The sequence below is a fragment of the Corythoichthys intestinalis genome, chromosome 7 (assembly GCF_030265065.1).
Source record: "Corythoichthys intestinalis isolate RoL2023-P3 chromosome 7, ASM3026506v1, whole genome shotgun sequence".
Taxonomy (NCBI): Eukaryota; Metazoa; Chordata; class Actinopteri; order Syngnathiformes; family Syngnathidae; genus Corythoichthys; species Corythoichthys intestinalis.
This window is the reverse complement of record NC_080401.1, coordinates 39,496,837-39,513,777: the sequence shown is the minus strand read 5'-3', so window position 1 is coordinate 39,513,777 and position 16,941 is coordinate 39,496,837. Positions and strand designations below refer to the sequence as shown.

The 16,941-nt window shown below is 37.5% G+C and overlaps 1 protein-coding gene across 1 annotated transcript in view; it reads right to left on the bottom strand.

Annotated features, from left to right (window-relative positions):
- Positions 1-16,297, bottom strand: part of cilp2 (cartilage intermediate layer protein 2) — a 35,077-nt gene extending 18,780 nt beyond the window's left edge. Inside the window, exon 1 of the mRNA XM_057840214.1 lies at positions 16,163-16,297. Within this exon, the coding sequence (XP_057696197.1) occupies positions 16,163-16,226 (64 nt within the window). The 5' untranslated portion in view covers positions 16,227-16,297. The remainder of the gene's footprint in view (positions 1-16,162) is intronic.
- Between the last annotated feature and the right edge of the window lie 644 nt (positions 16,298-16,941).

The window sequence follows — 16,941 nt, the reverse complement described above, 5'->3', positions numbered from 1 at the left end:
TATAATCAAATGCTCATGTACCCAAAAGAGTAATTAATTTGAAAATACCTTTATTCTACTTTGGATACAAATTTGTGCATGAGTGCACAGTCAGACTGGCTTTATCATGGTGTTAACTGTCAATTCTCATTTACAAACAAACCTTCGTCACAACAGGAGCTCACAGGCTACAGGTACACTTGCTAAACTTACTTTTTGGCAACTGTTGACTTATGTCAGAGCTTTATACTGGCGTTATCTGTAAAATCCCGTTTGTTGTCGTATCGTTGCACTGCCAATGATTTTACAGCAATATTTGATTTTGCCTCGGCTACCGGTGCTTGCTAATCGGGTAGCTATCAGTGAGCTAAGTCGCGCTAGGCATTACGGGAGATGTAGTTTTGAACTGCTGCATTTGAAACGTGCTGGTTGAATAGTTTGTCAATTTATTTAGGTTATTATTTGCGTGCAATCAAGAACATTGAATGAGAATAATAATAGAGTGGGAATAATAATTTGTCAACGACAATTGTCATGATAGTAATTTATAAAAATGCTTACTTGGCACATACCCTACTGTGTGTGTGTGTATTGACTGGACTACATTTCCATTTTTTATCATCATTTCATTCGTTTTTATTCTTGTTTGTTTGTTTGTTTTTTTGCATTTTTATCGTTTGATTATTTTTATAGGAAGGATAAAGCCTGTTGAGGAACCTCTGAGAATATGAATTGTTATTTGATTACTTGAATTGTTGAAATGTTCTCTTTACTATATGGCTATATATACAGTATACATATATATATATGCATATATATATATATATATATATTTTTTATTTTTTTTATAAAAATGATTTTTTACTATCCAGTAAACATATGTTAGTGATATACGAACCTTTGAGTGAACCTCAAGTAAAATTCAAGTAACTCGAGGCCGGGCCGAATCAAAATATGGTCACCCTACCATAAATGCTCAATAATGTTGAGGTCTGGGGATTGTGCCGGCCATACGAGATGCTCAACTTCATTAGAATGTTGCTAATGCCAACAATTATTTTCAATGATTACGAAGCCAAAATGTTAGGTGTTTGCATGATTTTGTCCAACCCCTGTTCAATACATGTAATTGATGAAGGAATTTTGCAGTGGCTACCATTTATCCCAAAGGAAGAAATCTGACCTTCTAGCCAGACTGCCGGAATCGCGCCAGCCGAACCAACGACCAACATCTGACGACCCGGCCGGCGAGACCCCGACAATCCGGCCAGAAGGCCAAACTCTGCGTGTTCACCTTAGTCTTAATCCTTTGTACTGACTCCATTTTGAAAAGTTTAAAGAAGGTCCACCGAGAACAAGTTGACAATTTATTCGGGTCGACAGCGATCAAACAGAAAGGCAAAACAGACTCAGGTGTGGAGGCAAACTCGTTCCAAGGTCACCATATGACACGTCAACTAAAGGTTCTGTAGAAAAATGACAACGCTTTTGAAGGCTCTCGCGAGGCGGGCCGTGGGCGGGAAGAAGGGTGTGTTTGGGATTAATGTCTGTTTGTGGATTGGACAGAAGGATTTGGGAGTTACTGTTGTCAGGGCAGTGAGGGTTGTGGATTTTGCCACCTCAGCGTCAAAGGGGCTCTTGGAGTCTTATCAATCGTGTTATCCATTGGATATTGGGCGCTCTCTGGTCTTCCTTGTGTTGGGACAGGGCGTCCCACCATTTGTTCTGGACTGTCCGGGAGAACTGATTGCGAGAGTTGGTGGTGCAGACGTGGGCTTGTCAGCGTCAGTCTTGCTCATGAAGCACACGTTGGGCTTCCGTGATAAGAAGGTGTCGTGTATCGTTTACGCCCTATATTCTGCTTGTTTTCCTTAAACTTTGGTATAAGTGCTATTTATTATATATTGGTGTGTTAGAGTAATACAAACAGTCAAACATTAAATACGAGAAACGCTACTATACCCTGATTGAGTATATTAAGTGTGTTAGAATAATGCGAACAGTTAAACGGTGCCTACGGGAAAAGGCAGTATTTCCTTCAAACCATACAAGAAGGCACCCAGCCTGACATTTTTATCCCCATTGGATTGTGCTTTATAATGGCCTCGTTGGTTTGCAATGTAAAAAAAAGTCAGTCTGTACGAGGTGACCATCCCACAATAAAATTTGTTGGAGATTAGGGACTGTACTACAGTTTACAACAAAGTTTAATCAAATTCAAGCTTTGTGTGTTAGTCCAAAAATGTGACTAATTAAAAAAAGAAAACATCTTATTTGTGTGCACGGATTTCCCCTGCTTATTATTTGAAGATGTTTTCTGACAGACCAAAAGCTAGTTAATTTCTAAGAGTTTTATAAAGTTCCTAATTGTTTTAGTAATGTTAAAAGTAGGGCTGTCAAAATTATCGCTTAAATGGATAGTAATTAATTTTTTAAATTAATCACGTTAAAATATTTGACGCATTTAACGCTCATGCCCCGCTCAAACAGATTAAAATGACAGCACAGTGTAATGTCCACTTGTTACTTGTTGGTTTTTTTTGTGTTTTGTCACCCTCTGCTGGTGCTTGGGTGCAACTGATTTTATGGGTTTCAGCACCACATGAGCATTGTGTAATTATTGACATCAACAATGGCGAGCTACTAGTTTATTTTGTGGATTGAAATTTTTACAAATGTTATTAAAACGAAAACATTAAGAGGGGTTTTAATATAAAATTTCTATAATTTGTACTGACATTTATCTTTTAAGAACTACAATTCTTTCTAGCCATGGATCGCTTTAACAGAATGTTAATAATGTTAATGCCATCTTGTTGATTTATTGTCATAATACTAGTACTTATGTACCGTATGTTGAATGTATATATCCGTCTTGTGTCTTATCTTTCCATTCCAACAATAATTTACAGAAAAATACAGCATATTTTATAGATGGTTTGAATTGCGATTAATTACGATTAATTAATTTTTCAAGCTGTAATTAACTGGATTAAAAATTTTAATCGTTTGACAGCCCTACTTAAAAGCGGAAATTCAGATTAGCGAACAGCCTAATGTTTTGCGATAGTGACCTCAGCATTTAAAAGCTTTTCTTGTGTTTTGAAGTAATATGTGAACACGTTATGGAGTTTTTCGCATGTATTACGTCACGTGACGTGACCTCACTAAGCTATAACACAAACCAACACGAGCAATGATTTCCTACTCGTACGTAGCCTTCTTTTGTACTTAAACCGCTCACGTGCGCTATTTCCATCTGCTTTTACGCTTTTCACACTCGTGAAGTTTAACCTTCAACCCGGACATTTCCACCAACTTGTCACGTGTTGAAACAGAGCGTAGGCCAACCCCCTCAGTGACCTCTCGTAAAATCGGAATGATGATGTGGATACCGGGGCCTGGTTAGCAACCCTGTTCCACTTATAGCGACACCTGCGTGCCACGCGAGCTACCGCATTACGATTCTTTTAACATCTTAACCCGTGACAACTGCAGCTCTTATTTTAGAGGTTTTACCGCTTGCATTAACGACACGGCGGCTCTTTGTGACGCACCTCCTCGCCTGCTACATACATCACGCTGCCAATAAATTAAAAGGGTAACATGCGGAAAAGGCCTTGGTAGGACTGTACCAGATGGATGCTGTATAGAAGTCTGGAGCTTGTTTATTACACATATATTGTGGGACGTATCCCCCCTTCCCATGTTGCGTAACTTGTTGGATTAGGCAATGAAGGGTGCAGTGTTGTATAGTAAAAGTTGATGCAGACTGACAGTCTGTCTGTTTGCTTGAGAGTGCGGGCAACTCTGACGTGTATGTGAGTGTGTGTGTGTGGGATGATGTGTTTGCCATGTCATATGGAAGCTGTTTTTGCATCTGGCTGGCTTCTTTGTCGAAATGTGCGTCGTCTTTTTCCTTTCCTTCAAATGTCCAATTTCGGATTCCTAAAGCATCTGCGGCTCATTAAGACGAGCAATTTTGCTCCTGACATTAGCTAATGATGCGCATCAGCCGCTTGATTTCAAGTTTTTTGGTTCTAATACTGTACAATAAAATATTTGCAGTGCAAAGCTTTCATCCCTGATAGCATTCAAACATGATTAGGAGCGTTAAAACTATCTCGATGTCCTTGCTTGAACTGCTGCACAAGAGCCCAAAATTGCCCACAGCACAAAGGATCCCATTAGAAATAAATTGCTCCCACATATGTCCTTGTATGTAAACAAAAAAATTACATAAGGCGTTATTGGAAAATCATAACTTAGTCAGAAAAATATGCACCAGAAATGTTGTCCAGTGGTAGGATGTGAATCTTCTGGAATTTTTTTTCGACTTCTGCATAAATTGTGTCTTCATCAAAATCAAGAGAATAAATAAATAAATTCTTCTACTACGCAAAACCGCTATGCAAAAAAAAAAACATTTTATTGAAAATAACTAGGGCTGTCAAAATTATCGCGTTAATAGGCGGTAATTAATTTTTTTAATTAACTCATTCACTCCCAGCCATTTTCACCACAGCAAGGCCTTTCGCTCCAAGCCGTTTTTCTGGATTTTGACTGATTTTGCAAGGCCCACAGAAAATTCTTTTCTATTGCTATATAAACATGGAACCCACCAAAAGAAAGATTAGACACTCCTCTTTCAGCAGAAAAAAGTAAGTTCATATCTTTTTCCATTCTTTAGAAATCAGCATTAGAAAATAGCTTAGTTTGAGCGATTTTCCAATTTCTGATGAAAAAAATGGAGAAAATGAGCTTTTTGTAAACGCATACATTTCAAACATAACCTTGACTTTAACACAGCTATGTTTTACATTAGTTACATCCCAAACCTCTGAATAATGTTTTCCTTTTAAAAAATATCGTAACTAACAAGACAAATAGAGCTTTTGATAGCAAAGTAACAATTTGTTTACACATGACTACTGAGAGATGACGCCTGTTGTCGCAGAGATGATGCCGTTGTCGCCGCGTCTGCCATGTAAAATTTTCCCTCATTGTTGTCAGTCTCACAAAGATGGATTATTTTTGAATCTCTGCGGGGTCTGCTTGGCGAGCCCACTGCACGGTGTCTCAGTCGTTTTGCTCCGTCGTCTAGCGCCTGGCATTCCAGGCGTCCTCTCGGTTGTTTTGTTCGGTCGTCCGCCGCCTGGCATACTGCCGCCAGCGCTCCGACCGTGCTGCCCGGCCTTTCATTGCTGTTGAATCGGGTTGCAGGTCTTTACAAAATGCGCTACTGCCCTCCAGTGGCCAGTTTTATTGCTTTAAAATGGGTTTGGAGGCTTGTTTTTTGTTTCTCAGATAGATCGCAAGCTAAAGATTCTTCTTGTAAAAAAAAAAAAAAAAAAAAAACGCAAAAGACTTATAAATACGTTTTTTGGACAATGAAGCTTTTAAAAATAGAACGTATTTATACGTTTCTGGGAGCGAATGAGTTAATCACGTTAAAATATTTGACGCATTTAACGCACATGCCCCGCTCAAACAGATTAAAATGACAGCACAGTGTAATGTCCACTTGTTACTTGTGTTTTTTGGTGTTTTTTCGCCCTCTGCTGGCGCTTGGGTGAGACTGATTTTATGGGTTTCAGCACCCATGAGCATTGTGTAATTATTGACATCAACAATGGCGAGCTAGTAGTTTATTTTTTGATTGAAAATTTTACAAATTTTATTGAAACGAAAACATTAAGAGGCGTTTTAATATAACATTTCTATAACTTGTACTAACATTTATCTTTTAAGAACTACAAGTCTTTCTATCCATGGATCGCTTTAACAGAATGTTAAGAATGTTAATGCCATCTTGCTGATTTATTGTTATAATAAGCAAGTACGATACTTATGTACCGTATGTTGAATGTATATATCCGTCTTGTGTCTTATCTTTCCATTCCAACAACAATTTACAGAAAAATATGGCATATTTTATAGATGGTTTGAATTGCGATTAATTACAATTAATTAATTTTTAAGCTGTAATTAACTCGATTAAAAAATTTAATCATTTGACAGCCTTAAAAATAACGTAAACATTCATGACAGCAAAGAAAACATGAACCTTGGATTTAAAAACTGACCACACACTGGCAATGCTAATCTCAACCAAATGTTTCCTGTAGTTGCAGATGAAAGGAGTGAGACAATCAAGATGCATTTTGAGCCATCCCTCTTTAAGTTGAACAAGCTTGCTGCAATGTTTGGTGTGAATAGCTCTCAAGTTCATGCGATCGCATCTCAAACAGGCACAATCAAAGGTTCAATACTTTTTTTGTCCGTGTCCTGTGATCGTTTGTGTTATTTTCTAAGTAAATATGAAATGATTGTGTGAAAGATCTGTTTATTTCTTGTAGTTTGATCATGATAAGACCACATTTTCAAACCAATTTAAATGTATGAATTCCAAAGGGTTCACATACTTTGGATTTCTTGTGCAAGGAGTCCTTCCTTGCTTTTTTTACAACTTGATTCTGTTCCCATGGTGAATATGGAACACCAATGTTTGGATTGCGTTATCGTTTATCAATCACTTGTACAAAAATGCTTCCAAAAAGTCTAAAACAATGAAAACAAGCCATCAAACTTTACTCATATAGCCCCTTTCACAAAAGAGAATGACTTGATTTGAAGAGGCTTGTGTTGTTCTAGAATTTTCAGGCTCACTAGGCTTACCGGAAATACTTCCTGTTGCTTACGTCTTCTTTTGAAAAAAAAAATAGGCTGCTATCTTGTGGTTGACAGTTGGCACCAAATACCGTACTTGCAAACAGAAGGGAGAACAAAAGCCTAACAACCTACAAACAACAACAAAAACAAATGAACACATTAACAAAGACGATTCACCAGGGCTGTCAACAGACTTGCAGGGGCCCTGGGACAAGAGCCCATTATAGGATCCTCCCTCTATTGTCCCATGTAGGCTACAATACAATACACCTGAGAGTGCTATGCCTGCCTGCTAAGCAACAAAACAGTATAACTAAACATCCTGTGCCTGCCCCCTCCACATCCCTGGGGATATCAAGTACTCAAACAGTGATGCGCATAGATTTTTTGAGAGCAAAGTCATTTCTAACATCAGTGAAATCCAGTTTCCAGCCGGACCCGAGTCTGTTCAGCCTCGCGCACCTGCTCCCCACAGACTTAACATATATCCCTGATCTCCCATCAGCTTTTCTCTCCTTGCAGCTCAATAGGCTACAAACGGCCAGTGACAGACTCGAATCGGGCTTTGGTCACGGTGATCGCGAATGTAAACGTTCAGTCTTAGCGGCTGTTGTTTACTTACGGACATCACCGTCCACAGCCAACTCAAGCCCTAATTCTCGCGTTTTGCACAAAAAAGGAAAAAATATATATTTGAAATATTTAATATGTTAAAGTTTTTAAGTACTGTGTATATCGAGTAGAACATAATATTTAATCAGACAATGATTTGAATAAAAAAGAAATATGTGAATGTAAAATGAAATAAATTAAGGGTCATTCAGGGCCCCTATGGTCCTGAGGCCCGGGACAACATACCCGGTATACCCCCCCGTCGACGGGCTTGCAATTAACACATAGACTTCACTATCAGTTGATGGGAAACGGGGTGCGGGGCCGCGTCGTAGGGGACCTATTTTCAAAAACTTAAAATTCAAATATTTTCAAAACAAAAGCCGCTAGCAACCTAAAACTGAAACAAACACCTCACTTAGGCATATATGAGTCTCCGTGAGCAGCGGCATAAAAAAATTCAAAGTCGTTCCCTAATAAAATCCCGATTAATATTTTTTTAATACAAGTACAGTGTATAGCAAAACTTAAAATGGCTATAAAATTCTCAGATTTTACGATGGATGCGTAAAATCACCAAATCCAGAGATAAACACCTATATTTTCAGGCTCAATAGCAATATTTAACTTATCATATAAATTTTTGCCCGAAATAGTGACTTTTATAGATATATATATAATATACCACAATTTTTTTCAGCAGTTAATAAATCACTCGATTTTCAAATCAGAAACGTAATACTTGAGGAAAGCATGCAGAATCATCTTAATTTTACTCAACAAAAACAAATTTTGCATTTTTCTATATACAATCACAACTTACTGTATTTATGTAGGTTCCTTACAGCGTCTTGCCTGCTATCTGTCCCTTGTCGTTTTTAGATTGAAACGGTACGTAAAATATAACACGTAAAAGCCGAATTTTTTTATTTTTTTTTGGTACAGACGCAGAATTTTTTTTGCCAAAATTATAAAAAAATACGCTATTGTGTATGGATACAAAATCCAACATGGCGGCCATCACAAAACAAAGAGCTTTTTAAATTGGAAATTCTTGCAAATAAATGTGTAAATCCCGGAATTTCTACAACTATGAACATAAAACAGTCTAAATTCATGGTTAAAAGCAAAAAAAAAAAAAAACGGGCGGTTGTCATTCATTTTACGTAAATATTTCATTCTAAAGTTAAGCTAATTTTTTTCTATTCATTTAATTTTCTTCACAACATTTCAAAGTGCATGCAAGGTGCTATTCTATATAATAGTTGCCTTGAGTCCTTGACCAAATCACTCTTGAGACACTCCTGCCTGCTTGCATGCACCAAAACTTTCAAACTGTTTCCCTTTAAATCCGGCGTTAGAACGCAGCGTATGTTTGAGTTTATCGTAGTGAAAGCTGCCAGGACGCTCTGCGGGGTCTGGCCTCCTACCGGAAGCCGTGGCGCAATGTTTGTAGGAGCTGTCTCGTCAACTGATACTGAAGTCTGTGATTAACAAAAAATAATTAATCACATGGCGGGATCACGATCGCTTACAACATGTCCTCAGGAAGAAGACTGCAATGGATTAATGCCATTTTAATGCTGAAAATACAATTATTTTGAGTTACTACCTTGGCCATGGAACAAATTAAAATTGTAGGCCACGATTAGGGCGGTCAAAATTATCGCGTTAACGGGCTTTAATGAATTTTTTAAATTAATCACGTTAAAATATTTGACGCATTTAACGCACATTCCCCGCTCAAACAGATTAAAATGACATCACAGTGTCATCTCCACTTGTTACTTGTGTTTTTTGGTGTTTTGTCGCCCTCTGCTGGCGCTTGGGTTGACTGATTTTATGGGTTTCAGCATGCTCTGCTGACGTGATTGTATGTCGATGCTAACTCATACCAATACAGTGCTATACAGACCAGCTAACGTCCGCATCCAGTATTCAGTGGAAGTTCTCGCTGTTTCATCACACTGGTTGTCTCTTATACATGCATCGCCTGTGAGTTGTGTTCTTTCTTTGTATATATTCATGAGCATTGTGTAATTATTGGTGATGTACATTTCATTTTGTTTGCATATATGGTGCAATGTAGTTACATTATTTGTTGCTTGTGAGCTAATTGGCTAGTGCTACTGTTCAAATGGAAACGTGTGTGTATACTTAGTGTTATTTTGTGACTTGTGCAAGTTATTGACACAATGTTTATTATTTTCAGTTTTACAATAATCAGAAACGTGCCCCTGTCAAGAGAATTGATGACTACAGTAAAGCCCATTCAACTTTGCCCCAACGTCTGATTCCCTTTGGAGCTTCTGTTGTTCGCTAGCTGTCAATTTGTGTACTCACACACATTGAAGATAGAATACAGAGCAAAAATAATATTCCTATCTCTCAAAAAAATAATGTTCACAAAAAGAAAAGCGCTTATATCTGTATTAATGATGATCAGACTTTGGACAAACTATTCAAACATTTCGTTTAGCTCTCGTTTAGTTCAACAAATACACTAGATGGCAATATTCAGTCACAAAATACAAGCGATCAGAGGTCTCGTACGTTGTGAATCCAGCACTCAAATGTTGTACAATGGATGGACAAGTACACAGGGAACTACGGCGTTGGTCGAGGGACAAAACACACTCATTGGCTTGATTTCAAGTAATTTCAAACTCGCCATTGACACCTTGTGATATGTTTTAATCACTACCATACGTAGTTAAAGACACTGGAAAAACAGCAGGAAGCCCATGTGATGTCACTGCTCCGCGACATCAACAATGGCGAGCTACCAGTTTATTTTTTGATTGAAAATTTTACAAGTTTTATTAAAACGAAAACATTAAGAGGGGTTTTAATATAAAATTTCTATAACTTGTACTAACATTTATCTTTTAAGAACTACAAGTCTTTCTATCCATGGATCGCTTTAACAGAATGTTAATAATGTTAATGCCATCTTGTTGATTTATTGTTATAATAAACAAATACAGTACTTATGTACAGTATGTTGAATGTATATATCCGTCTTATGTCTTATCTTTCCATTCCAACAATAATTTACAGAAAAATGGGGCATATTTTACAGACGGTTTGAATTGCGATTAATTACGATTAATTAATTTTTAAGCTGTGATTAACTCGATTAAAAATTTTTAATCGTTTGACAGCCCTAACGATACAACTTTAGATTTTTCAGTGCTTCATGTAAGAGTCTTGAAAACTACGCGCCACCTTCAACATCCCTAATGTGTTGGTTGACCCAGGGCTGGCCCAGCTTATACGCAGACTATGCAGCTGCTTAGGGCCCCTGACCACTAGGGGGCCCCCAATCTGGCAATTGTTTAATTTATATTCTATTTTGTTTACTGCAGTTTGCTTTATTTGACTTTTGTGAGTTTTGATACTTACTTACAAGCTTAAAAAATAAAAGTTCTTCCTTAACTTCTTTCTTTCCTCTTTTAGAAAAAGGTTTGGCGGTGTCTACTGTAAGTACTGACAATCATTTGGGGTGAGAAGTTTGAAGTATGCAGTGCAACAAAATCTGATTAATATACAAAATATGGACGTATGGGTTGGATCGCATGTATGGGTTTCACAGTACACTGTGACGAAATGGTGGGCCAAAAATATGGGCCCCTTTGCATTTTTTTGCTAAGGGGCCCCCAAATGGCCAGGGCCGGCCCTGGGTTGACCCCAAATAAAAGTCAATACAGTTGAGCACAACGATCAAATATAACAATACACTTGCCACACAAACAAATTGACTAAGCTGCATGAGAGAAAAAGTAATAAAGTAAAAATAATAATAAAAAATAAATGACTTGTTTTTGTTCATGCTGTGGCGCCAGCTTTATAATAAGTCCCCTCTTTTTTTGTAGGAAGCCAACATGTACTGTAGATATACGGCTCCCAACTCCCAGCTGGCTGTCACCCTTCATCTTCAGTAGCGTCTAATTGCCAGACCATTAGGGCGAGTTGGCTCTGGAGAGTGTTGAAAAGTAAAGTAGCAAAGTGATGCCACAGCATTAGCTGTGCAGAACAAGTAGCTGGCTACTTTCAAATAGCCAAATTAGTCGCAAACAGCCGCACTTCAAGACAACTACGAAAAGCCATCAAAAGAAAGAACGTGACGGTGCACAACGTGGATCTTTCCATTTACTCTCTACCTGTCCTTTATAAGCCATTCTCTTATTTTACCAGACTGAGCCAGCAGGTCAGAGAACGGGCCTCAGTTTATGATCACAGGAGGCGCTACTGCCATGTTGCAAAAGTGAACTACTGACAAATGAAGCAAACTTTACGGCAATTTTAATGTGAATTTCCTGTTAAGATGCCAATGCAGTTTGAAGTTTGGCAGGACATTACATTTTAGTGAGCAAGTACCTCCAAATCACTTTTATTTTTCTTTTTGGTGTACATTCATTTATGGACTTTGTAATAAGTTTACTGCCACTCCAAAGACGCCTATTAAGGGCATAGCTGGACTTACATCAGTGACATTTTTATACATGAAAACTTTAATATATACTGCTAAAACTTAAAGTACCAAGTATACAGTATACAGTACTCCCCCTTATGTGTGAGAATTTTCTAAAAAAAAAAAAATAAATAAATAAATAAAATAGAGCTGTCAAACGATTAAAATTTTTAATCGAGTTAATTACATTTTAAAAATTAATCTTAACTAATCGTAATTAATCGCAATTTAAACCATCTATAAAATATGCCATATTTTTCTGTAAATTATTGTTGAAATGGAAAGATAAGACACAAGATGGACATATACATTCAACATACGGTACATGAGTACTGTATTTGTTGATTATAACAATAAATCAACAAGATAGCGTTAACATTATTAACATTCTGTTAAAGCGATCCATGGATAGGAAGACTTAGTAGTAGTAGTTCTTAAAAGATAAATGTTAGTACAAGTTATAGAAATTTTATATTAAAACCCCTCTTAACATTTTCGTTTTAATAAAATTTGTAAAATTTTCAATCAAAAAATAAACTAGTAGCCCGCGATTGTTGATTTCAATAATTACACAATGCTCATGGGTGCTTAAACCCATAAAATCAGTCGCACCCAAACGCAAGCAGAGGGCGACAAAACTCTAAAAAACACAAGTAACAAGTTGGCATTGCACTGTGCTGTGAATTTAATCTGTTTGAGCGGGGCATGTGCGTTAATTGCGTCAAATATTTTAACGTGATTAATTTAAAAAATTAATTACCGCCTGTTAACGCAATAATTTCGACAGTCCTAAAATAAAACCTTGTGATTGTGGAATTAAATGTGAGCCTTTAGTAGAATTATTTACCGTACTATGACTATAAGCCGCCACGCACCAAATTTGACACGAAAAGGACATTTGTTCATAGATAAGCCGCACTGGCCTACAAGCTGCAGCTTTCCTCAGTGTATTATGGGATATTTACACCAAAAGATATTAACCGGTAACAGTTTATTTGACAGCGGCATCATACGACTGTCATAAGACCAAATGAACCAGCATGAAGCTTTGAACCAATTGGCTGCAAAGCTTCATTGATTCAAGAAGCTTCATTTGGCCATCACTGCTCCTTTGGGGGAGACAGTCAACCTCTGCTGCCACCTGCTGTCAACACTGTTGTTGTCCAACATGCCTCCTAGCATCCATTGCAGCGCTACAGGTGTAAATAACAATCAAAATTCATGTTCTCTGCTAATTTTTTCTTCAGTTACTGTTCCAGTTGTTTTATTAATTGCTAGTTATGTTATTTGGTAACACTTTATTCAACAGTGGCACCATAACACTGTCAGTAGACAATCATAATTATGATATGACACTGTCACGAGCATTAATGAATGCTAATAAGAGATGTCATTTAGTGTTATCCGGCAAATTATCTCACTTTTGAATGGATGTAAAAGAGCCGAGCTGGACATAAATCGAGTTAGTGACCTAATTTGCCGGATGCTCTTCATGACATCCGTCAAAACCATTCAGTAATGCCCATGATGGCGTCAAATAAAGTGTTACCTAGCAACCCAAATAAATCAACAAATAAACCACAGGATTAAAAAAGTAGCAGTTTAGTCCGAAATTACGGTAAATTAGATCAAACTGGACTTAAAATGAACTTTTTTTTTAAAAATTGTTACATAAGATTGCCTTTAAAATTCAGTAGGGATTAGATGTCAAGTGAATTCAACATTTCATTTGAGGTCAAGGTGCCAACAGAAGTTAAATGATTTCCGATATGAATATTTCAAGTTGTAAATGGATGAGAATAGTAGTTTTTTAACCGTGTGACCCAACAGGTACTGACATGATTAAAAAAAAAAAAAACTGGTAATGTTTGTTGCGTTAATATAGCCTTTTCAGGACAATAGAATTAATGCATTTTGTATTTATTTCGGTAGATAAGTAAATGGACAATTTATCTACGGCGGAAAACAAAGACACGGCTGAAATAGCGGTTTCTGTGCTTGCACCCCTCTATAAAATAAACTGCTGTATTTTAAGCCACAAGAACTGTTGTTTGATAGAACAATATGTCTATATGCTGCCATAGCAGTTTCATGGCGCATTAAGCCCTCAAACTATTTTTAACTTGTCTGCTTTACCCTGGAGACCCCCGTTTACAGACACCGCGCAACCGCTTTTGTTTCAACGCAGCCATAAAAAGAAGTTAAGTAATTATATTTATTACTTGAAATGTCTATCATTTTTAGTTTGGAATCATTAATTGATGTCTAATATTTAGTTGGGAAAAAAAAAAAAAAACGACTTTAAAAATTATTCACGCCCATAATTGAAACTTTTAACGTCACAATGAAAAAAATAGTATCTGTAAATAGGTCACGGTTGTCTAGCTCATAACTATCGCTATATAGTATTTTTTTGTTACTGTCGTATTTTCCCCGATATTTTTTGGGATGATAAATAATCGATCCAAACAAAGAAAAATTGGGGGGAAAAAAATAATCGCTTAAAGTGGTAAATATTTGAACAGGAAAATCTCGAACACTCCTTGATGTCTGCTATATTACCGTGTGTCCCCCATAAAATCCCCAAAAAGTCCGACTGTGGTCATTCACAGCTGTGTCTTGACACTCGGTGAGACATGCTACAGGGAGTTTTTGGATCGAAACAAGGTAAGTACGCGATAATATCTCGTTGAAATCATGGTGTCTTTAATTATGCTCTTTCTATGGCTCTCTCATGCTCTCACATCGAGTTAGGGTTTAGGGGCTTATAATTTTTTTTTTTTTTAATGCCCTTTTTTTTTTTAAATGCCCTCTTGTTCAAACTTTTTCTTCCCCAGAATATTGAGATTTTAAGCTTTCCAATGTTGTATCACACATGCATATCGTACAGTTTTGAAATTTGGCCAAACTGGGGGTCTCAGAGCAGAACTGCAGGTCACCTGAGTGTTTTCCGCCCAACTTAAAGAAGAAAGTCAATAAAACTCACAAACTAAATCTTTAAGTGACATATTCGCAACAAATGACATGGCCCATCTGTTCATTTTCAAAATCAAATACAATACAGCGGTAAACGATCTGCCACTGGTCATCCAAGCCTTCAATTCAACTTAGCACGTCATATCCATTTCTTCTAGCATTTTCCACGATGCGGGTCTGCTAGTCTTACTAATGCACAAAGATGAAGGTCTGCTACTTTTATTCGTGGACAAAGCACAAAGTTAAAATACGGGTAAGACTGCAAACTAGCGTCTTCCTCGACACATATATTCCACTTGTCTTACGCTTACATTGTACCCTCGAGCGCTCCTGGCGGGCGTTAGAAAAATTGATAAATTGGCCGCATCATTGCATACGCCGCAGGATTCAAAATGAGGGTAAAAAGTAGCGGCTTGTAGTCCGGAAATTACGGTATATTATTTATACGTTATTTAGTGTATGTTATTTATATTAATATTTTATATACTGGACTGTCTCAGGAAATTAGAATATTGTGTATTCTAATTTCCTGAGACAGTCCTGTATATATACACAGGACTGTCTCAAAAAATTAGAATATTGTGTATTCTAATTTTCTGAGACAGTCCAGTACATGTTTCAAACTATGCTTTAATGTTCTAATGATAACATACGCATTTATAGGGTTTTATATACACTTATTGATATTATATACACATAAAAAATGTTTATAATGGGGGCGGGGTGACACTTCTTCACTGTTTTTTCATTTCACGCGGTTGGTTCTGGTCCCCATTAACAGCGATAAGTGAGTGATCACCGTACGGCCCTTGAAGTTTGCACACACCCCTATACTAGAGAAAAATGTTGCACAATATAAAATGAGTTATAGTTAAAGCTTTCAAGTATGTAATGTGTAATATCATCTGAGCTAAATGAATCAAGTCGGAGGAAAAAATATGTCTCCTTTGTTAAAGTACATTTAAACTCCAATTGAAATATTTTGATTGTATAAATTTTGCACATTCCATTTATTTCTGAAGAAATTGTAGAGATTATGAGAAGAAAAAAAAAACTAAGTCCCATAATGGTGAGCATTACTGTGTAAAGTAGAGAGTATTGTGCCAAATAGACATCATGTGGTGTAGTACATTAAAGCAGTTGATCAAGTTAATGAATGTAGGCAATGATGATGAAAATGCGACTTATACAGTGAGGTAATAATCAGAGCTAAAAGTTTTGAAAAATGAAGCTAACCAAGTGTCTTTGGGGGGAGCTCTGCTCTTACTGATCCCCTGCACTGCTATCACCACATGTTGTGGATTAGTCTGTCAGTTGAACGTGCTGGTGACATCATATTGGATCACACGAGCTGCAGCGGTGGTCCTTTACAGTACCACACATGCACACGTGCCTAAGATCTCACCACCAAAGCTACCTTGACAGTGTTCTTTCATGATGGTAACTTACCTTGACTTAGAGTCACGATAGCCAGGAAAGAGATCAAGACGGCCACCGTTTTTAATCCCGTCATTGTGCCACTCTGTCACCCGCTCAGGTGCGCGAGATGCTGAGAGGTGTCGTCGCCGCTCAGGCAGAAAGTTGTCCAGTCGGAAGATGGAGGCCGGTGGTTTTTAAAAAGATGGAGCAATGTGGGCGCTCGCCAATCCGGCCCCTCACTGCTCACTATTGGTCAGTCTGAAGCAACATCTGGGTCCCCCGTAAGGTATGAAGGAGGGGATGAGGGCCGGCCAGACGAGACACTCTAGAAGGGGCAGTGGGTGCTGAATTTAAAAATTGTTTTTAAACTGTGGGGGGGCAGTAATTTAACTCATTAGTGATTGTGACAGACAACCAAACCAGTTGGACAGAGAGGCCTGGCATTAATCATTTACTTGCAAAAAAAGACAATTAACTTTCCTTAATATAATATCCGCAGGGTTCCACCGCTTAGTTTTTGAAACACAAATTCGTCGTTCACATCCAGCATGATGGCTCCAACATACCAAAGTCCATCTGTGTAAGCAGACCCAAGCTATGATGAAGTTTTTTTTTCTCCCCAGAACCAGAATTTTGTAAATAAACCCGCTCATCCCTGCGCCCTCAAGCTATGTGGATAGTAGATGATTTGTTTACATCTTGTTGATGCAATGTGAGGTCATGTTTACAATGACCAATTACGGTCTTAATTTTCTGGTTTCTTGCACTAATTTGGCCTTATTAACAAAAGACACGGTTGTTGTCGAATT